The 23,399-nt window shown below is 39.7% G+C and overlaps 2 protein-coding genes and 1 non-coding gene across 3 annotated transcripts; 2 read left to right on the top strand and 1 right to left on the bottom strand.

Moving 5' to 3' along the window:
• Nucleotides 1–12,263: 12,263 nt before the first annotated feature.
• On the bottom strand, nucleotides 12,264–12,794 carry LOC130463196 (uncharacterized). The gene has a single exon (XM_056832253.1). It carries the CDS (start codon nucleotides 12,792–12,794, stop codon nucleotides 12,264–12,266), a length of 531 nt encoding a protein of 176 aa, XP_056688231.1.
• Nucleotides 12,795–14,248: 1,454 nt separating this feature from the next.
• Nucleotides 14,249–14,351, top strand: LOC130464623 (small nucleolar RNA R71). Its single transcript, XR_008925000.1, has one exon. It is a non-coding gene; the product is annotated as a small nucleolar RNA R71 (small nucleolar RNA).
• Nucleotides 14,352–19,110: 4,759 nt separating this feature from the next.
• Nucleotides 19,111–21,396, top strand: LOC110787322 (uncharacterized). The gene is made up of 3 exons (XM_056832251.1): nucleotides 19,111–19,333; nucleotides 19,414–19,444; nucleotides 20,189–21,396. Exon 3 carries the CDS (start codon nucleotides 20,200–20,202, stop codon nucleotides 21,394–21,396), a length of 1,197 nt encoding a protein of 398 aa, XP_056688229.1. The 5' UTR covers nucleotides 19,111–19,333; nucleotides 19,414–19,444; nucleotides 20,189–20,199.
• The last annotated feature ends 2,003 nt before the right edge of the window (nucleotides 21,397–23,399 follow it).

Below are 23,399 nucleotides of genomic sequence, written 5' to 3'. Positions count from 1 at the left end.
CCAAGGAAGATAAGAACTCCCAACCATGTACAAGGTATCATCTCGCAAAGCATCTTCAATTGGAACATCATCCGTAGCCTCACCCCCAAGTTCTAGCCTAGAGAGGTGGTCGGCCACCACATTCTCGGCTCCTTTTTTGTCTAGAAATTCAATGTCGAATTCTTGGAGGAGGAGCACCCAACGAATGAGTCTAGGTTTATCCTCTTTCTTTGCTATAAGATATCGAATAGCCGCGTGATCCGTGTAAACAATAGTCTTCGACCCCACCAAATAGGTTCTAAACTTCTCAAAGGCATGCACAATGGCGAGAAACTCCTTCTCGGTCGTGGTGTAGTTGGCTTGTGCTTGATTAAGAGTCTTAGACATATAGTAGATCATATTTAGCTTTTTTCCTTTCTTTGACCTAGGACTCCCCAAACCGAGAAGTCACTAGCGTCATACATCAACTCGAAAGGAAGGGACCAATCCGGATTTGAACTATGGGAGTGGATATAAGGGCACCCTTTATTGTGTTGAAGGCCTTGAGACACGCGGCATCAAAGTGAAAGTCGCACTCCTTTTGGAGGAGGTTGGTGAGAGGCCGAGCAATCAATAAGAAATCTTTAATGAATCGCCTATAGAATCCGGTGTGCACAAGAAAGGACCGGATCCCCTTAACATTAACCGGGGGAAGTAGCTTCTCTATGACTTCGATTTTTGCTCTATCTACCTCAATACCAAGGTGGGAAACCTTGTGTCCGAGGACATTTCCTTCTTGCACCATTAAGTTGCAATTTTCCCAATTGAGCACCAAGTAAACTTTCTCACACCTCGCAAGTCATTTTCCGAGATTGATGAGGCACTCGTCATAAGTGGCACCTCCCACCGAAAAGTCGTCCATGAAAACCTCCATTTCCTCCTCGAGCATGTTACCAAAAATACTCATCATGCACCTTTGGAACGTCCCGGGGGCATTGCAAAGCCCGAATGGCATCCTCCTATAAGAAAATGTCCCATAAGGACAAGTAAATGTAGTTTTCTCTTGGTCTTCCGGGTTTATGGGGATTTGAAAGAACCCGGAATAACCATCAAGAAAGCTAAAATACTTATGTTTGGTTAGTCGTTCGAGCATTTGATCAATAAATGGCAAGGGAAAGTGATCTTTCTTGGTGGAAAGATTGAGTTGGCTATAGTCAATGCACATGCTCCACCTAGTCACCGTCTGGGTGGAAATAAATTCTCCTTGTAAGTTTTTGACTACCGTCATCCCACCTTTCTTGGGAACAACATGGACCGGGGACACCCATATACTATTGGAAATGGGATAGATGATCCCGGCTGCCAAGAGCGCGCTTGACAATTTCTTTCTTAACCACCTCACCCATTGGTGGGTTAAGCTTGCGTTGTCTTTCCCGATGTGGGATGGTATTGTCCTCAAGCTCAATGTGGTGCATGCAAAGTGCCGGGCTTATGCCTTTCAAATCATCAATAGTATATCCCAAAGCACTTTGATGCTTCCTCAAAACATTAGTGAGCTTGAGAACTTGCTAATCATTCAAATTAGAGTTAACAATAACGGGATAAGAAGAATTTGGACCGAGAAAGACGTACCTTAAGCTCGAAGGTAGAGGTTTAAGCTCTACCTTAGGAGTTTCCTTGCCGATTCGGCATTCATGATCATCCAAAACTTCCTTCCGATCAAGCATAATCAAGCATTGCTCCGATTGAGCACAAGGTGAGGTAAAATCCAATAGTTCCTTGTAGTTGGCCTCTTCAACCCCTAAATCACCTAAGCCTTCTCTATTCAAAAGAGCAAACTCAAGTGGATCGTTAGTAGTGAGCAAATTCTCATGCATGTCATGCACTAAGGGATCAAAAGAGTCGACCAAGAAACATTTCTCATTGGTAGAACTAGGTGAAGGAAATAATGCCCTTGGTCCAAGTATGCATTCTATGTTAAGTCTAATAAATGCGGTTCAGTATTAATTAACAAGTTAATAATTCAGTGAGATCAAGTGAGCTGAATGCCTAGCTAGAGGCCGCTTCAGTTCAAGTGGAATTAATGATATTAATCCACAGCTTACTCTTGACTGAACCCGTAGGGTCACACAAATAGTACGTAAACGGATCAAGTATTTAATGGCATTAAATACTCCATCTATGAATATTCGGAACCGACGGATCTTGTTTTCAGTGGGAGCTAAGATCGTCACAGGCAAGAAATGAATACTCCGGAAACGATGATATTGCCGGAAACGGAAATATGGATCGTATCGGAAATATGAATATTATCCAAGTCGTAGATGTTGCCGGAAACGGAAACATGGTACGTATCGGAAAATATTATTGGAAATGGAAATATTACCAGAATCGGAAATATTGCCGGAAACGGAAATATTGTCAGAATCGGAAATATTACCGGAATCGGAAAATAATTCCGGAAACGGAAATATTAAATATTTGTTCGAAACGGAAATTAATTCCGGAATCGGAAATATTAAATATTGTTCGTATCGGAAATAGATTCCGGAAATGGAAATTTAATCGGAAGCGTATCGTACGAATTAGCATCGGACGAGGCCTGCCGGACGAAGGCCCAGCACGAAGCCAGGCCATCGCCCAGCAAGCACGCACGCCACAGCCCAGCGCGCACAAGGCCGCACATGCGTGGGCCGTGCTGCGCGGGCTGCTGCTCGCACGCGCATGGGCAGCCCTTGTGGCTGCCGTGTGTGTGTGAGTTTCAGCTCATGCGAGATTCCTGAATCTGCAAGAGTCAGTGTATGATTAAATGTCTATTCCTATTGGATAAATTGATTAAGTAGAATTCATGTAGAATTCTAATTCCAATTAATTCGCATCCTACTAGGATTACGATTCCTTTTCCATAACTCTATAAATAAAGGCCTAGGGGTCATAATTTATACACAAGTTTTAAGTATTCAAAAGTGAGTTTTTGAGAGAAAATCAAACACACATCTTGCTCAAAAGTGCCGAATTTTCTGAGTACCTTAAGGGCGATTCTAGTTGGTCAATCTTAAGGCGGATCCGGACGTGCTGTGGACTTTCTACGGAGGGACGACACTTGGAGTCCTAAAAGACTTGTTCTTGTTCGGTTCGGGCGCAGCTAGGGAAGGCACGCAACAAAGAGTATGCATCTAATTATGCTATATGATTATGTGTAAATAATATGTTTCCTGGGTTAATGGTTTTTCCGCATGATCTATGTAAATGTCATATGTATCATAACCTAACAGTGGTATCACGAGCCCCTTATTATTTTCATAATCTAAATTGCATGAACATGGTTAAATATTACAAATTTGCAAGAATTAAAAGGGGTGATTAATTTTCGTAATTGTTAATTAGTTGCAAATTGCGTTTATTTAATTATATGTACGCAGTTTTTCGGCAGTTTCTTCATTACTCATCCGAATTGAGTGATTTTTGTGTCAATTCCGTATGTAAAAGGCATTCTAAAATTTTGACAAAAATAGTATTTTTCTGCCGAACCCAGAATTCTCAAATTCGAAGCCTAACTATGACTTTTCGAAGGTTTTAGTTTTTCGGATGCAAAATTTCGTAAATTTAAGATGTTAAATTAAATATTTGCGATTCCTGTTGATAAATCTTGAATTTTTGATTGACCTACTGCATATGTTTAACAAGTTTGAATGCCTAGTCTTGTTAATTATGCAATCTAATTTGTAATTATGATTAATTTGTTGAAAATTAGAATAATTTAGAATTAATTTGATTTTCATAATTAATTGTAATTTAATTAGAAACCTATGATTAAAAACCACCATAAAAATTGTAAATTTACGATAAATTTTAAATTTTTATGACCTAGACTTGAATCCATATCAATCGGAAATCAATTGGATAATAAATTTTCGATTTTTTCGCCCTAAAATTATGAAATTAATAATATTTATTAATTTGTCATTAATTTTAAATATAAATTTTAAATTTTTATGCGATTCGTTCAAATAACTTGCACGCACGAAGCAATGGACGCTTCGTGTTACCCTTAAGGGGTGTTGTATAATGCGGGCATGCGACGACGAGCAAGGGAGCTCGTCGCCCGTGCGGCACGAATGCAATGAGCAAGGGCGTAGTGCACGAGCGCAAGGCAGCAGCCCTGCCTTGTGTCGTGTGTCACGAGCAATGAACGGATGGGCATGGGCGAGGGGCGAGCCAAGGCAGTCGCGTGTGGGCAGCAAGCGAGCTGCGCCACAGCGCGCGCTGCCTCGCACAACAGCGCGCAGCCTCGTGCGCAGCGAGCGCAAGCTCGCGTGCCACGAGCGCTGCGCACAGCATCACTCGCGCGCACCAGCGAGCGATCGCGCGCGCCAGCGAGCGATGGCTCGCGCGCACCAGCGAGAGATCTCGCGCACCAGCGAGCGATGGCTCGCGCGCGCGCCAGCGAGCGATGGCTCGCGCGCACCAGCGAGCGATGCAGCGCCCCAGCGAGCGATGGCTAGCGCGCACCAGCGAGCGATCTCGCGCACCAGCGAGCGCGGTAACGCGCGCGCGCTGCGAGCGATAGCTCGCGTGCGGTGGGCGCTGTGCGGAGGCTTGCGTATGGGACAGCAGCAGCTATGCAACGAGCGCATGGGCTGCGCGCACATGGCCAGCAATGGCTGTGTGCGTACGGCCCATGGGCGTGCAACGCGTAGGGTGTTTGCGTTTCGATTAAATCGTTTTGAATGTTTAATTTGAAAATTTCAGTTCACGTAATTTTAATTAATTTTAAAATTAATAATTTGAATTAATTTCTTGGATTTTAATTTTGAATATTATAATTATAATAAATGGAATTTATTCTAATTATTTTACTAAAATTAAAATCATGAATTAATTTAAATGCGACTGAAATTAAATTAAATTTTGGATTCAATTATAAATTTATATGAGCTTTAAATTTTAATTAAATTTGTATGTTTCCGGTTAGACTAGAAATACAATTTTATGTTTAAAATTAGTAAAGCATATGAATTTATTGTTTTGAGTGGGAGCACTTTTTAGTCATAAACTCTTGATTAGGTCTACAAATCCTTAAGGTTAAAACAACTCGATTAGAATTAATAAGGACTGAATAATTGGTAGATTATTGGTGCCCTTGATTAATTGCTGCAAATGTTTACGTGATGCATAATGTGTTTAACTAACCAGCTAAGTGGGCCATTCATGATAATGAATGGGTGAATGGTATATATAGTATATGTACTGTTTTGCAGGTTATGAAGTGACTAGTATGGCCCAAATAGGATAGAAAATATGGTCTGCGTACCATTAATTTGAATGTAATTGGTCTAAAGTACCAAAGTTATTTTTCAATTCAAATATGGTCTGCGAACCATCAAATAGTTGTAATTAGTTATAGCTTATCCTATTTGAAGAAAATGGTGCCTCCCACGGAGATTTTCAAGACGGACTTTGAAGTCAAAGCTTCAAGATGAAGTCGGGCCATACTAGATCACAAATATCTTATGCATGTTTTAAGTTATTTATTGCTTTAAATATGTCTTAAAATGCATGAGATCAAAAGCTTGATTATGTTGCATGATTAAGGATTTTAGTTCACTTAAAATCTAACCAACATAGTAAGAGCCTTAAGTTCCAAACTTAAAAATTGAGTTAAAAGGTGCCATGCCAAAATATACACTTGCTTGGATATCCTTTACATCAATCTAGTAATAGTTTTCGCTCAGCGAGGTGTTACTTATTGGTCCTAAAGGGGCAAGGTACACAAATAATTGTGAGTACATGTTAGTTTTGGTGAAACTCAACGATATAAGTAAGGAGTCCTTTTATGTCGTGGCAAATTCGATAGGTTTACCTAATAAGTTCTTAGACGTACCTATCAACCAAGAATAGTTTCTAGACTATTAGCAAAAGGCTTTTGCTTACCTAAGATGTTCTAGGATTAAGTCGACAAACTGTGCTTAGTTCTTCAATGATTTTAGGATCTTGGAATCATTTTATTCACACCTGCCGGAACACATAACTTGAATAAAATGCTTAATAAACATTGAATTATGCATGAATGCTAGAATTTAAGTTTATTAAGAGAAACTGTGAATGGTTATTTATTTGTTTATTCTTTTCAATTGTAGTTTTTAATATGGCAAACAACAATTCATTCAACATTCGATCAATTCTCGAAAAGGAGAAGTTGAACGGGAAAAACTTCCTTGACTGGCAAAGGAACTTGCAAATAGTTCTTATGCAGGAAGAAAAGGAGTATGTCCTAGATGAGGCGATGCCCGAAGCTCCAGGCGACGGGATCACTCAGGCAGCCCTCAATCGTTGGATTGATGCCAACAAGGATGTGAAATGTCTAATGCTCGCCACCATGAGTGCAGATCTGCAGAAAACGTTCATCAACTCAGATGCTTTCACAATCATCAGTGAGTTGAAGAACATGTTCCAAGATCTGGCTCGAGTCGAAAGATTCGAGACTCATAGGCAAATTCTTGAGACCAAGCTTAAGAAAGGCGAGCCCGTAAGTCCACATGTTCTCAAAATGATTGGACTCATTGAGAATATGAGTCGGCTGGATCAGCAATTTTCTCAGGAAATGGCTATAGACACCATCCTCCATTCTCTTCATAGCGGGTATGATCAGTTCAAACTGAACTACAGTATGAATAGTCTGGACAAAACGCTCACTGAGCTTCACGGTATGCTGAAGACCGCTGAAAAGACGCTCAAAAGTGATAAGCAGGATGTGCTTATGGTGCGTGGGGGCAAGTTCAAGAAATCTGGAAAGAAGAGGAATGCTAAGAAAGGTGGCAACAAGGCCAGCCCAACTAAGCAAACTGGCGCCAAATCTGCAAAGAGGAAGGTCAGTCAACCCACTTCTGAATCCGAATGCTTCTACTGCAAGAAGAAGGGGCATTGGAAGAGAGATTGCTTGAAGCTAAAGGAAGATCAGAAGAACGGAACAGTCGTTCCATCTTCAGGTATTTTCGTTATAGACTGTATACTTGCTAATTCAACTTCTTGGGTATTAGATACAGGTTGTGGCTCACACTTATGTTCCAATCCACAGGGACTAAGAAGAAGTAGAAAGTTAAGCAAGGGTGAAGTCGACCTACGAGTGGGAAATGGAGCACGGATTGCTGCATTAGCTGTAGGAACTTACTATTTGTCGTTGCCCTCCGGGCTAGTTTTGGAACTGGAAGAATGTTTCCATGTTCCAAGTCTTACTAAAAACATCATTTCAGTTTCTTGCTTAGATGCTAAGGGATTTTCCTTTATAATAAAAGACAATAGTTGTTCGTTTTATTTTAAAGAGATGTTTTATGGATCTGCTAGATTAGTCAATGGACTTTATTTATTAGATCACGACAAACAAGTATATAACATAAATACCAAAAAGGCCAAAAAGGATGATTCAGATCTCACCTATCTGTGGCATTGTCGATTAGGCCATATAAACTTGAAACGCTTAGAAAGACTTCAAAGAGAAGGAATTCTAGAACCATTTGACTTAGAGGATTATGGTAAATGCGAATCATGTTTACTTGGCAAAATGACAAAGCAACCTTTCTCTAAAGTTGGAGAAAGAGCAAATGAACTATTGGGTTTAATCCATACAGATGTATGTGGACCAATGAGTACAAATGCTAGAGGTGGTTTCAGCTACTTTATCACTTTCACTGATGACTTCAGTAGGTATGGTTATGTCTACCTAATGAAGCATAAGTCTGAATCCTTTGACAAATTCAAGGAATTTCAGAGTGAAGTAGAGAATCAATTAGGCAAGAAGATTAAGGCACTGCGGTCTGATAGAGGCGGTGAATATCTGAGCTATGAATTTGATGACCATCTGAAAGAATGTGGAATTCTATCAGAATTGACTCCTCCTGGAACACCACAATGGAACGGTGTGTCAGAACGGAGGAACAGAACCTTGCTAGACATGGTCAGGTCAATGATGGGTCAGGCCGAACTTCCATTAGAATTTTGGGGACATGCACTAAATACAGCTGCACTCACTATAAATAGAGCTCCGTCTAAAGCTGTCAAAAAAAAACTCCATACGAATTATGGTTTGGAAAGCCTCCAAATGTGTCTTTTCTTAAGATTTGGGGATGTGAAGTATACGTCAAACGATTAATTTCAGACAAACTTCATCCAAAATCTGACAAATGTATCCTTGTGGGCTATCCAAAGGAAACAAAGGGGTATTACTTCTACAATACATCTGAGAACAAAGTGTTTGTTGCTCGAGATGGTGTCTTTTTGGAGAAAGATCACATTTCCAAAATGACAAGTGGGAGAAAAGTAGACCTCGAAGAAATTCGAGTCGAACAACAAACTCTAGAGAATGCTCAAGATGACATTCAGGATGAAACTCAGAGATCTTTAGAAGAATCTGGTGAGAATCATGGTCAATCTAGAAATGTTACCCCGCGTAGATCGCAAAGATATAGATCTCAACCAGAAAGGTACTTAGGTATTTTGACGAACGAGAGCTATGACGTTCTATTACTTGAAAGTGATGAACCTGCGACTTACAAGCAAGCTATGACGAGCCCTAGCTCCAAGCAATGGCAAGAAGCCATGCAATCTGAATTAGACTCCATGTCTGAAAACCAAGTATGGGATTTGGTCGATTTGCCAGATGGCTACCAAGCCATTGGAAGCAAATGGGTTTTCAAACTGAAAAAGGACAAGGATGGGAAACTTGAAGTTTTCAAAGCTAGATTGGTTGCGAAAGGTTACAGGCAAGTCCACGGTGTGGATTACGATGAAACCTTTTCACCAGTTGCAATGCTAAAGTCTATTCGAATAATGTTAGCAATCGCTGCATATTACGATTACGAAATATGGCAGATGGATGTCAAAACTGCTTTCTTAAACGGCGTTTTAACAGAAACTGTGCTTATGACACAGCCTGAAGGTTTTGAGGATCCAAAGAATGCTAAAAAGGTATGCAAGCTAAAGAAGTCAATCTACGGATTGAAGCAGGCATCCAGGAGCTGGAATATACGTTTTGATGAAGCAGTCAGTGACTTTGGTTTCATCAAGAACGCAGACGAATCTTGTGTATACAAGAAGGTCAGTGGGAGCAAAATTGCTTTCCTAGTATTATATGTCGACGACATATTGCTTATCGGAAATGACATTCCTATGTTGAACTCTGTCAAGATTTGGCTTGGGAAATGTTTTTCGATGAAGGATCTAGGGGAAGCACAGTACATATTGGGCATCAAGATTTACAGAGATAGATCTAAAAAGATGATTGGACTTAGTCAAAGCACTTATATCAATAAGGTGCTTGATAGGTTCAAGATGGCGGACTCCAAGCGAGGCTACCTACCCATGTCTCATGGAATGACTCTAAGCAAGACTCAGTGCCCAAAAACACTTGATGAGCGTAGACGAATGAATGGGATTCCATATGCATCATTGATTGGTTCAATAATGTATGCTATGATATGTACACGCCCGGATGTTGCGTACGCACTCAGTGCTACGAGCAGATACCAGTCAGACCCAGGAGAGGCACATTGGACTGCTGCCAAGAATATTCTGAAGTACCTGAAAAGGCACAAAGATGACTTCCTGGTCTATGGTGGAGATGATGAATTAATTGTTAAAGGCTATACGGACGCAAGTTTCCAAACCGACAAAGATGATTTCAGATCACAGTCTGGGTTTGTCTTCTGCCTCAACGGAGGAGCAGTAAGCTGGAAAAGTGCTAAGCAAAGCACCATTGCGGATTCTACAACTGAAGCGGAGTACATTGCTGCACATGAAGCAGCAAAGGAAGCTATATGGCTAAGGAAGTTCATAGGAGAACTTGGTGTAGTCCCCTCCATTAAAGGACCAATAGCCCTGTATTGTGATAATAACGGAGCTATTGCACAGGCAAAAGAGCCTAGACACCACCAGAGAGTCAAGCATGTACTTCGTAGATTTCACCTTCTACGAGAGTTCGTTGAAAGAAAAGAAGTCGAGATAAGCAAAATTGGAACTGATGACAACATATCAGATCCATTAACTAAACCTCTGCCGCAAGCGAAGCACAACTCGCACACTGCAGCTATGGGAATCAAGCATATTGGAGAATGGCTTTGATGTCTCTGTTTAATGTTTTAAAGTTTTAGAGTTTAAATCTTTGTAAAACATTATTGGTTAATCATTCACAATAAATGAAAGAAATTCATTTTTCCATTTAATTTGTGGTTTATTAAATGATGAGTCCCTTCAACTTGACGATATATTCAAGATAGACTGTCAGGACCAGTCCTGTGACTAAGAAATGTCTATCAAGTGAACTTGAATGTCAAAAGGTTGAAAATGGTCCCTAATCGGAGTTTTCTATAAAATTGGACGCATAGAAAACGTTAGACGATTAGAATGCAAGATGACTAGTAGTTCTGTTTCTTGAACTATGTGGACATGGCAATGTCATAATCATTTGCATAGATACTTACTATGGGAAGACTAGTATCGGACAAGACCTATGAAACTTTACTGTAAGAGATAAAAGTCTGTCATAAGTAAATTTCATTAAATTATTAGACACTAAATCCTCAATACCTGAGTGATTTGAGATTACTTGTTTGAGAACTGGTTGCTTTGACGTTGACCAACCGTCGCACCGTAAAAGGAGGCTATAAAGGCAACGCTCAGGTAATCACCTATCAAACGAAGTCTAATCTCAAGATCGCAAGATTGGGATTGTCCTCCCATAAATCGGGATGAGATGCTTAAAAGTTGTACAAGGCCACTCGGAGAGCTAGAAACTGTGAAATGCATGGCCGTGCTCGGATGAATCATAGGCTATGATTATCTGTTTATTTGATCAGTTGAACTCTGAAACCGAGGAACACCTCTGGACATAATAAGGATGACAACTCTTACCTTATGTTCAAGAGCAAGCATCGAGCGACAAAGGAATTAGGAAATGCACACTTGTCCCTAAGGACAAGTGGGAGACTGAAGGAAATAATGCCCTTGGTCCAAGTATGCATTCTATGTTAAGTCTAATAAATGCGGTTCAGTATTAATTAACAAGTTAATAATTCAGTGAGATCAAGTGAGCTGAATGCCTAGCTAGAGGCCGCTTCAGTTCAAGTGGAATTAATGATATTAATCCACAGCTTACTCTTGACTGAACCCGTAGGGTCACACAAATAGTACGTAAACGGATCAAGTATTTAATGGCATTAAATACTCCATCTATGAATATTCGGAACCGACGGATCTTGTTTTCAGTGGGAGCTAAGATCGTCACAGGCAAGAAATGAATACTCCGGAAACGATGATATTGCCGGAAACGGAAATATGGATCGTATCGGAAATATGAATATTATCCAAGTCGTAGATGTTGCCGGAAACGGAAACATGGTACGTATCGGAAAATATTATTGGAAATGGAAATATTACCAGAATCGGAAATATTGCCGGAAACGGAAATATTGTCAGAATCGGAAATATTACCGGAATCGGAAAATAATTCCGGAAACGGAAATATTAAATATTTGTTCGAAACGGAAATTAATTCCGGAATCGGAAATATTAAATATTGTTCGTATCGGAAATAGATTCCGGAAATGGAAATTTAATCGGAAGCGTATCGTACGAATTAGCATCGGACGAGGCCTGCCGGACGAAGGCCCAGCACGAAGCCAGGCCATCGCCCAGCAAGCACGCACGCCACAGCCCAGCGCGCACAAGGCCGCACATGCGTGGGCCGTGCTGCGCGGGCTGCTGCTCGCACGCGCATGGGCAGCCCTTGTGGCTGCCGTGTGTGTGTGAGTTTCAGCTCATGCGAGATTCCTGAATCTGCAAGAGTCAGTGTATGATTAAATGTCTATTCCTATTGGATAAATTGATTAAGTAGAATTCATGTAGAATTCTAATTCCAATTAATTCGCATCCTACTAGGATTACGATTCCTTTTCCATAACTCTATAAATAAAGGCCTAGGGGTCATAATTTATACACAAGTTTTAAGTATTCAAAAGTGAGTTTTTGAGAGAAAATCAAACACACATCTTGCTCAAAAGTGCCGAATTTTCTGAGTACCTTAAGGGCGATTCTAGTTGGTCAATCTTAAGGCGGATCCGGACGTGCTGTGGACTTTCTACGGAGGGACGACACTTGGAGTCCTAAAAGACTTGTTCTTGTTCGGTTCGGGCGCAGCTAGGGAAGGCACGCAACAAAGAGTATGCATCTAATTATGCTATATGATTATGTGTAAATAATATGTTTCCTGGGTTAATGGTTTTTCCGCATGATCTATGTAAATGTCATATGTATCATAACCTAACACTAGGGTAACTCATGGCCTTATTCAAGTCAAAAAACAAACTATCCTTCCCAACTTTCAAAGTGATTTTCCCTTGCTTGACATCAATAATGGCCCCCGTCGTGGCCAAAAATGGGCGACCAAGAATAATAGGGACATGCACGTCCTCATCTATGTCTAGGACCACAAAATTGACGGGGATCACAAATCCACCAACTCTCAAGGGTACATCCTCAATCTTGCCAATAGGGTATTTGACCGAACGGTCGGCAAGTTGCAATGCAATGTTGGTTGGGACAAGATCACCAACTTGAAGCTTGGCGAACACCGAATAAGGCATTAGACTAACACTAGCACCCAAATCACACAAGGTATTGCTTATTTCAAGCTTCTTAATAGCACAAGGGATAGAAAAACTACCCGGGTCTTTGAGTTTGGGTGGCATTTGGTTAAGAATAATAGCACTAAAATTTTCGGTGAGGTTCACCGTCTCCTTTACGTCGCAATCCCGCTTCCCACTCAAGATTTCCTTAGTTGGCATTTGTTTCAACGCATCCGTAAAGGCGATAGTGATATGCAATTTTCGAAGAACATCAAGAAATTTTGAGAATTGCACGTCTAACTTATGCCTTATGAATCATTGGGGATAGGGAAGTTTAGGAGTGGGGAGAGGTAGAAGAGTTGCCTCTTTTGGTCTAGGAGTATCACCCACATCATCGATGGGAGGTTCCTCTTCTACCACATCATTGTCATTAGACTCAACGACTCCCTCTTGATCCTTCCCATTGGACTTAGAAACCTTATTAGCTCTAGGAACATCATCTAAAATCTTCCCACTCCTTGTCACTATGGCATTCATTTGCTTTGGAGCTTGACTTTGGGATGGGAGACTAGTATGCACATGATGTTCCTTAATGATATTAGCAAGTTGAGCTAATTGGGTTCAATCATCTTCAAGTGAGTGTTGGATTGCTTAAATCCATCCTCAAACTCAACATTTTTCTTGACTTGCGCCCCCACAAACGACTCCATGAGAGCCTCGAGGTTAGACTTGAGAGGCGGGAGCGGTGGAGGTGCATTGCCATAACCACTAAGGTTTGGTTGGAATTGGTTGCCATAGATCCTTGGCCCATTGAATCCGGGAGGTGGAAATATAGAAACACCATAAGGACCTCACGAGTTCAAAGGATAACCCCGACTAGAGGCACCCCTATATTTCCCATAAGATAGTTATAACCCCCTCCACCTTGGTGGTTAGGATTATAACTCCCTTGATTGTATTGGGCTTGATTTCCAAGACCATGAGGTTGACCATAGGGTGCTTAGCCTTGATAGCCTTGCGCTCTATAGCCACCTCGTCCTTGACTATCATACCCACCTCCTTGGCCAAAGCCTTGGTAGGACCCATACATAGGGGGCCCTCTAGGTGCTTGTCTAGCAAAATTTTGATTATAGGGGTTATCATTTCCAGACCTCTCATTCAAAGCATGGGCATATTCCATATCAAAATCACCTTCATAAGAAGGGCCATAATCCACATAAGACACATTATACACCAAAGGACAAGCATTGGAGAAATGACCAAAATCTTGACAATTATCACAAAAGGATGTGCCCGGAGGCACAGTGTCATAGGAACTAACCTTTCTCTTCCCCTTAGTGAGAAGAGTGGCCGAAGGCGGCGGGATTGTAGATGGCGATGGTGGTTGGCTTGGTGTGCTCTCTAGATTTTCCAATCTCGAGCTAAGCTTCTCAATGATCCTAGCTTACTCCATAGCATATAATGACCCTTTACCATCATCATTCCTACCCTTACTATCATAGTCCCTTGCACCAACGTGCCAAGCTTGATAATTTTGGACAACATCCTCAATTATCTCCTCGATTTGATCTTCGGTCTTGTTCATTATGGGACCCCCCGCCCCCGCATCTAGACTCGTCTTGGAGGTTGGGCTCAATCCCAAGTAGAAGTTTTGGAGTAGCAACCACTTAGGGATCCCATGGTGAGGGCACTCCCTTTGATATTCTTTAAAACGGTCCCAAGCTTCAAAAAGTGACTCGTCCCGCTTTTGCTCAAAGGATTGGATTTTGTGGCGATAGTCCGCCGTCTTGCCATGCGAGTAAAACTTGCTCAAGAACGCATTTGTAACTTCATTCCAAGTGCGAAGTGAGTTTGGCTTGACCTCCTTGTCAAGCCAACCACTAGCTCGCCCAATGAGAGAGAAATAATATAGTGTCAACCGCACGTAGTCCGAGGTCACACCATTATGCTTGATTGTATGACAATAGTGTTCGAATTACTTTAGGTGCTCGTGTGGTGACTCGTTGCTCTTCCCACAAAAAGGATGGCTTTGAACCAAGTTATTTAAAGCGGGTTTGATTTCGAAGTTATTTGCATTGGTTGTGGGAGCTTGGATTCCGCATGTTGCTTCAAATGTTCCAGGTATACCCAAATTCTTAACCGGGAGCGCCATGGTTTCAAAGGCTTGCTCACTCTCTTCTTGTTCCACGCCTACACTCAAGGATTCAAATCGGTTGCGGCTTGACGAGCGAGTTCGAACGCGCCTTAATCTCCTTAGTGTCCTCTCCATTCAAGGTCAAGAGGGTGGAGAGTCCTTTGACGTGCACGACCCCTATCAAGCATACAAACTCAAAGAAACACGTGAGTATTGCAAAGGGAAAAGAAAGCAAACAAGAATGCAATGTTTTTGTATTTTTCTAATGGTAAACTAGTCTCAACACAACTCAATAACAACGACCGTAACGGCGCCATTTTGATAAGGTGATTTTCCGTCGTTTAAAAGAAGACCGCCCGACAAAACAAAATTTATAAACTCCTAACTAACCGGCTATATGGACTATAGCGGCAAGCATAGGGATCATCCCATAGAAACGGTGTGCATTGGGTCAAGGTGTTAAGCTAGTTTAGACAAAAATTGGTTTGAAATAATATCTAGGGAAACTATGCTAACAATCAACAAATTTAACCAATATAGGGAAATTCTAGGGAATCGGGGATAGGCTAGGGAATTGGGGGAAACGATCTAAACAATCAAGCAATCATGACGATGCAACGACTTAGTGCATAGGGGAATAGAATCGAATGACGTACCCGCCACCTCTAGGATGGAGCACGCGAAGCGTCTAATCTATGGAAGAGCTTCCGCCTAATCCTAAACTAGACAACTTGCATATGGGAACCACTATTCACTTGCATAAAATAGGCTCACAATGTCTTGCCAAACCTAGACTATGCAATCCAATCAATTCCAATCAAATAGTATTTGCAACTACCACTCAATTAGTCATGGATATCCTATCACCAAATCAAATTTAATTACATCAATCAATCAACATTCAACCATCAATTTCCCCTAATTAAGCCCCTAGATTCTCCCCTATCTCTAACCTAAATCTACTCACTACACATGCTTGAAATTAGGAAGTGTAAGAATTCTAGGCAATCAATCATGTAATTGAAAGAGTAAAAGGTAGGAATCAAGAAGTTGAGCATTCAATTGCAAAATCAATCAAAGAATTGAGAATAAATGAAACTAAAATCAAAGCAAAAGAGGAATTCAAGAATTAAAGAACAATAGCAAGATAGTAAGAACAAAGAACTAAGAACTTGAATTAAAATTGCAAGGAATTGAAAGAGTTGAAGAAATTACAACTTGAAGCTTCAAAGCAATGGAGTTTCTCTCTCTAGAAAACTAAGCTTGAAGAGAAAACCTTCTAAAACTTAATGAAAATATAATTCTGGAATTAATTGTTCAATAATAAAACGAAAAATCTATTTATACGACCCTTAAAAATAGAAATTTTAAACTCGAAAATGTCAGCCCGAGCAGCGATGCGATCGCGGAAACCCAGGTACGATCGCATCGGTGCGAACGTGCTCCAGATTTGTGCGATCGTTCTAAGCAACGATTTCTCTTCTTCACACCGTGCGAACGGACTCCATTTCCATGCTAGCGCACGACCTTGAGATAGCCAAATATCCAAAATTCTTCATGTGCTCGCACGAAAATTCTGTGCGAGCACACAAAAAATCAGTGCGAGCGGGCTAAATACTGGTGCGAGCGCACGAGATTCTGAAAAGAGCAACTGAACTATTGAGTTTAATCCATACAGATGTATGTGGATCAATGAGTACAAATTCTAGAGGTGGTTTCAGCTACTTTATCACTTTCATTGATGACTTCCGTAGATATGGTTATGTCTACCTAATAAAGCATAAGTCTGAATCCTTTGAAAAAATCAAGGAATTTCAGAGTGAAGTAGAAAATCAATTAGGCAAGAAGATTAAGGCACTGCAGTCTGATAGAGGCGGTGAATATCTGAGCTATGAATTTGATGACCATCTGAAAGAATGTGGAATTCTACAGAATTGACTCCTCCCGGAACACCTCAATAGAATGGTGTGTCAGAAGGGAGGAATAGAACCTTGCTAGACATGGTTAGATCAATGATGGGTCAGGCCGAACTTCCAATAGAATTTTGGGGACATGCACTAAACACAGCTGCACTCACACTAAATAGAGCTCCGTCTAAAGCTGTCGAAAAAACTCCATATGAGTTATGGTTTGGAAAGCCTCCAAATGTGTCTTTTCTTAAGATTTGGGGTTGTCAAGTATACGTCAAACGATTAATTTCAGACAAAATTCAACCAAAATCTGACAAATGTATCCTTGTGGGCTATCCAAAGGAAACAACAGGGTATTACTTCTACAATAAATCTGAACAAGGTGTTTGTTGCTCGAGATGGTATCTTTTTGGAAAGAGATCATATTTCCAAAATGACAAGTGGGAGAAAAGTAGACCTCGAAGAAATTCGAGTCGAACAACAAACTCTAGAGAATGCTCAAGATGACATTTAGGTTGAAACTCAGAGATCTTTAGGAGTATCTGGTGAGAATCAAGAACCATCTAGAAATGTAACCCCGCGTGGATCGCAGAGATATAGGTCTCAACCGAAAAGGTACTTAGGTATTTTGACGAACGAGAGCCATGAAGATCTATTGCTGGAAAGAGATGAACCTGCGACTTACAAACAAGCTATGACGAGCTCTAGCTCCAAGCAATGGCAAAAAGCCATGCAATCTGAATTAGACTCCACGTCTGAAAACCAAGTTTGGGATTTGGTCGATTTGCCAGATGGCTACCAAGCCATAGGAAGCAAATGGGTTTTCAAACTGAAAAAGGACAAGGATGGGAAACTAGAAGTTTTCAAATCTAGATTGGTTGCTCAAGATGGCAAGTCTACGTGTGGATTACGATGCAACCTTTTCACCAGTTGCAATGCTAAAGTCTATTCGGATAATGTTAGCGATCGCTGCATATTACGATTACGAAATATGGCAGATGAATGTCAAACCGCTTTCTTAAACGGCATTTTAACAGAAACTATGTTTATGACACAGCCTGCGGGTTTTCAGGATCCAAAAAATTGTTAAAAGGTATGCAAGCTTAAGAAATCCATTTACGGATTGAAGCAAGCTTCAAGGAGTTGGAATATACGTTTTGATGAAGCAGTCAGTGACTTTGGCTTCGTCAAGAACGCAGACGAATCTTGTGTATACAAGAAGGTCAGTGGGAGCAAAATTGCTTTTCTAGTACTATATGTCGACGACATATTACTTATCGGAAATGACATTCCTTTGTTGAACTCTGACAAGATTTGGCTTGGGAAATGTTTTTCGATGAAGGATCTAGGAGAAGCACATTACATACTGGGCATCAAGATTTACAGAGATAGATCTAAAAGGATGATTGGACTTAGTCAAAGCACATATATCAATAAGGTGGTTGAAAGGTTCAATATGGCAGATTCCAAGCGAGGCTACCTACCCATGTCTCATGGAATGACTCTAAGCAAGACTCAGTGCCCAAAAACACTGGATGAGCGTAGACGAATGAGTGGGATTTCATATGCATCATTGATTGGTTAAATAATGTATGCTATGATATGTACACGCCCGGATGTTGCGTACGCACTCAGTGCTACGAGAAGATACCAGTCAGACCCAGGAGAGGCACATTGGACTGCTGCCAAGAATCTTCCGAAGTACCTGAAAAGGCACAAAGATGATTTCCTGGTCTATGGTGGAGATGATGAATTAATTGTTAAAGGCTATACAGACGCAAGTTTCCAAACCGACAAGGATGATTTTAGATCACCGTCTGGGTTTATATTCTTCCTCAACGGGGGTGCAGTAAGCTGGAAAAGTGCTAAACAGAGCACCAGTGCGAATTGTACAACTGAAGCGGAGTACATGTATATAAGATTCGGGTAAAACTGATTGGATATGAATGAAAGTTTGAAACTCGTTACCTCATTGGTACTTCTTGGGTTGATTGGAATTTAAATTATTTGAACTTATATTTTTGGGGGTTAGTAAACACTACAAGAAAGCGCTTGATTACCAACTGATTTTACCGACCGCCGTGAAAGTAGTCAGTAAAAATAAATTTACCAACCGAAATAGAAACGGTCGCTAAATTTACCGACCGAATTTAGAGCGGTTGGTAAATTTAAAATTTACCAACCGCTTTCATAACGGTCGTAAATTTATCGACTGCATAAACTTCCATTCCGACTATTGAGCAGTCGGTAAATTCCGACTATTTTCAAAATAAATTTAAAATTTTAATAACCGCCTATATAATATACCCGACCAAAAAAGCGGTCGCTAAAATTAAAAAAAAAATAAAAAATAAATAAATAATCAATGACCAAAAACGGTCACTAAATTAAAAAAAGAAAAAAAAAATCTTGTCTGCCTTCCTCCTCCTTCGACCAATTTAGAGAAATTAAAAATAGAAAGTTGAAGAGCCTTCCCTCCTTCGACCTTCGACGCAGCCGGTGAACCACCCCCCTCCCCCGACGGCGCCACCCTAACCCCCCGACTCGGCCAGAGTGCACGACCCACCCAGCCCAGCCGCGCACGGTTCCCCCCAGCCAGCAGCCCAGCCCACGCCCAACCCCCCCCAGAGCCGCGCACGGCGCCCCCCAGCCAGCAGCCCAGGCGGACCACCCACCGGACCGGACTACTCAATCGTCGATGTTTTCCACTCCAGGTAACCTTTATTCTTAGTTTTTTCATAATATAATGCTTTAATTTTTCAAACCCTAACTTTGTTGTTTATATCAATTGTAGATCTTGTATGTGAACTCTTCGATCTTTGAAGGTAATCTTTTTTTTCTCTTCTAATTTTGTGACCCATAACTATGGAATGACTTGTTAGATAATTAATGGGTATTTTTTTCAATGAATTTATGGAATGACTTGTTAGAAAATTATGGAAAATTATGGAAATTATGGAAATTTTATGAAATTTTCAAGGAATGCCGTACTTAATTTGATGTAGGTGTAAGATTTTATGAAATTTAATTTTATGCCAAAATTTCAAGGAATTTAATTTTGATGTAGGTGTAGGTGTAAGAATTTTGATGTAGGTGTAGGTGTAAGATTTTATGAAATTTAATTTTATGCCAAAGTTTCAAGGAATGTCATATGAGAAACAACGAATAATTTAGAGAATGAATTTGAGTAGTAAGTAAGTGTATTGAATAAATTTGTGCATGTTTAGGTGTTTATTGTAAATGCATTTTATTATTTATATTTGATTTTTATCCTTATTGGCTTGTGTTTAAGTAATTATTGATCTTTATATAAATTATAAGTAAATTATTGAACTTTATATAATTTATAAGTGCGTTTGAATAAATTATTGATCTTTATATCATTAATAAATTATTTAACTTTATATCATTAATAAGTATTGATTTTTATATAATTAATAAAATCAATTATTTGATTGTTTATTTAGAAAACTTCGAGCGGTAGTTAGACTATATAGTAGGTTTAGTAACATGATTAGTGTGAGATGTGTAGAGATTGGTTAGTAACATGTTTTTTGTGAGATATGTAGAATTTGGTATCATGAAAAGAAGAGAGCGTAGTTGGATGTATGATAGACTCGACGGGCGCAATCTTAAGCCCGACTTTCTCAAGGGGGTTGGAGAGTTCATTGAGTTTTGCAAAGAGCATCCAACATGCAATGATGGTGACAAAATAAGATGCCCATGCCCCTTGTGTGATAACAGGCGTTTTCATGATACTGAAACAGTTAGAGTACATTTGTACAAGAAGGGGTTTGTTCGTAATTACTATCAATGGATATGTCAAGGGGAAAGCTTAGTAGAGTCCTCGCGTGTTCAGCCAAATCAATATCGGGATATGGTTATTGATGCTCTTGGAAATAATCAAGAGCATTTGGTGAATGAAGAGGGTAATTCAGTTGAAGAAGAACCAAATGATGAAGCTAAGAAGTTTATAGACCTTCTAAAGGCAGCTGGAGATCCATTATATGAAGGGAGCAAACTCTCTGTGTTGGAGATGGCATCAAGAATTGCAAGTTTGAAATGTGAATTCAACTTACAACACAGGTGTGTGGATGGGTTTGCATCTTTGATGAATGATGCGATTCCAAATAACAACCAAATGGGTAGAACTTTCAATAGCACAAAGAAGGTTCTTGAGGGCTTGGAACTTCCTCATGAGAGGATCCACACATGCCCTAAAGGTTGTTTGCTCTTCTGGAAAGGCGATGCACAGTTAGATAAATGTAGAGTATGCGGAAGTGATCGGTATAAGAAGACTGCAAAGGGTAAGCTTATTCCAGCAAAAGTTCTAATCTATTTTCCAATCACACCGAGGTTGCAAAGGTTGTATGCTACCAAGAACATTTCGGAGGATATGACTTGGCATGCCAAGAATCCCCGAGTTCAAAACACCTTCGCACATCCTAGTGATAGTCAAGCGTGGAAGCACTTGGATACAACCTTTCCTAATTTCGCATCAGAGCCACGAAATGTCAGGCTTGGTTTGTGCACAGATGGATTTGCCCCCCATGGTAAATTTGGATCCCAATATTCATGTTGGCCGGTTATTCTTACACCATACAACTTGCCTCCATCGATGTGTATGAAAAGACCATTCATGTTCCTTTCTTTGCTCGTTCCCGGTCCTAAAAATCCTAAAGGAAACTTGGATGTGTACATGCAACCACTCATTGAAGAGTTGAAACAGTTATGGGAGGTTTGGGCTATGACTTATGACTGCTTTGGCGGTCACTAATTTAGTGACTGCTTAGGTGGCGGTCGCTAATTCTGTCGGTAAATTTTAGCGACCGCCTTCCAGTTGGAGTTTCCTAAATTACCGTCCAGGTGAAAACTGACCGCTTTTTTGCGACCGCTGGCGGTCGCAAAATCTTTTACCAACCGTTTTTCGCGTTTTACCAACCAATTTTAGCGGTTGGTAATTAATCAATTTCTTGTAGTGAAAGTGAGTATAAATTGTTATTCTAAATCAAAATCGAATTTTACGCCTAAAGTTCAAAACCATGTATGCTTCATACCTTCTAGAAAGGGCCATAACGTCAACCACCAAGGCAACAACAATAACAAAAAGACTACTCAGGCAAGCTGGCCTGTATAAACAAAAAAACTATTCCCTCCGTTCCTTAATACTCGCACCATTTTGACCGGTGCGGAGATTAATACACTCGAATTGACTTATTAATTTAATAAGTGGTAGTTGATAGTGTGGTAATTTTTTATTATAGTTAGTGAGAAATGTGTAATGGGTAGTGGGGGGTGTGAATTTTTAAATGTTTTTTCGTAGGGAGTGAGTTAGTAGGTAAGTGTGAGAAATAATATAATATTGGTAAAAAAATTCCATTTATAAAAGCGGTACAAGTATTAAGGAACAGTCCGGAAAAACAAAAAAAGCGGTGCGAGTAGATTGAGGGAGTACTTCGTAGAGGAAGTATTTTCGGATATCAGATATATGCTTGTAAATGCATATCATAGCAAAAGACAAAACAGGAAAAGGGACAAAAAACAAATTAAATGGTACTTTTTTAAACAAAAATGGTATGTTTTTTTTTTTTTACATAATGGTACTTAACACTTAGCTTCCATTGCTTCGTGCGTGGAAGTTTGTGAACAATTTATAAAAATCAAAACTTTTATATTTAAATTTATCGACAAATTAATAACTCATATTAATTTCACTAAATTAGGTGAAAAATCGAAAATTTACTATTCAAATTAATTTCCGATTACATATTTTCTTAGGGATTAAATCTATGTCATAAAATTTTAAAATACTTCAATTTTAACAAGTTTTATGGTGGTTTTTAATCGTAGAATCCTAATTAACTTATCAATTAATTATGAAAATCAAAACAAATTCTAAATTATTTGAAATTCAAAAAATTAATTATAATTACAAATTAGGTTGTATAGTTAACATGAAAGGTACTTCATTTTTTGTCTTTTAGCTATTTGTCTTTTAGCTGATATGTGTGTTGCCACACATATCTGATATCCGAAAAAACGACCTCGTACTTCCTATCTACGTACAATACAAAGAATCCAACCAATTTACATCTCAATCAACTTTGATCTGTTTATAAGTGTGCATATGTCATATAACTCGTGGTTCCTTAAACATGTACTCCCTGTGTACCAAAATTATAGTCTTATTTTCTAAATTGGGTGTCCCAAAATTATAGTCTTGTTTTTAATTTTGGCTACTAAGATCCCTACTTTCTCATGTACTATATTAATTAAAAATGTGTTGAAAACCCCACCCATGTACTATATTCCAATTTCATATGTACTATATACCTTTTTACACGTACTTTATTCCACTTTTCCATACAACTCAATCATCATTTGTACCCTATTCCACTTTTTTATGTACTATATTCCAGTTTTCTTAAAACCCGTGTTTTTTTATCAAATGAGACTATAACTATGGAACGGAGGGAGTATATACTACTTGGATCCCGATGATACCACCACCTTTATCGAACTTATTCCGATTATGATGCTTCTAGCCCACTTGACTATACCTTCAAAACTGTTAAGTATGAGTACGAATTATGCCCATCCACTTTAGAACTTCATGTATACAACAAGTCTTGTTAATTATACAATAATAACACTCAAACAACATTATGCTTATCTGAACGTATTGTTACGGTGAACACAAAACTTATACTTCCTCCGTTTTGGAAATATCGCACCATGATTAACTTTTAGTCTTCTAACCTTTACTTTTACTCTTAATAT

The sequence above is a fragment of the Spinacia oleracea genome, chromosome 6 (assembly GCF_020520425.1).
Source record: "Spinacia oleracea cultivar Varoflay chromosome 6, BTI_SOV_V1, whole genome shotgun sequence".
Lineage (NCBI taxonomy): Eukaryota > Viridiplantae > Streptophyta > Magnoliopsida > Caryophyllales > Amaranthaceae > Spinacia > Spinacia oleracea.
The sequence above is the reverse complement of the archived record's forward strand: the minus strand, read 5'-3'. Positions and strand labels throughout refer to the sequence as shown.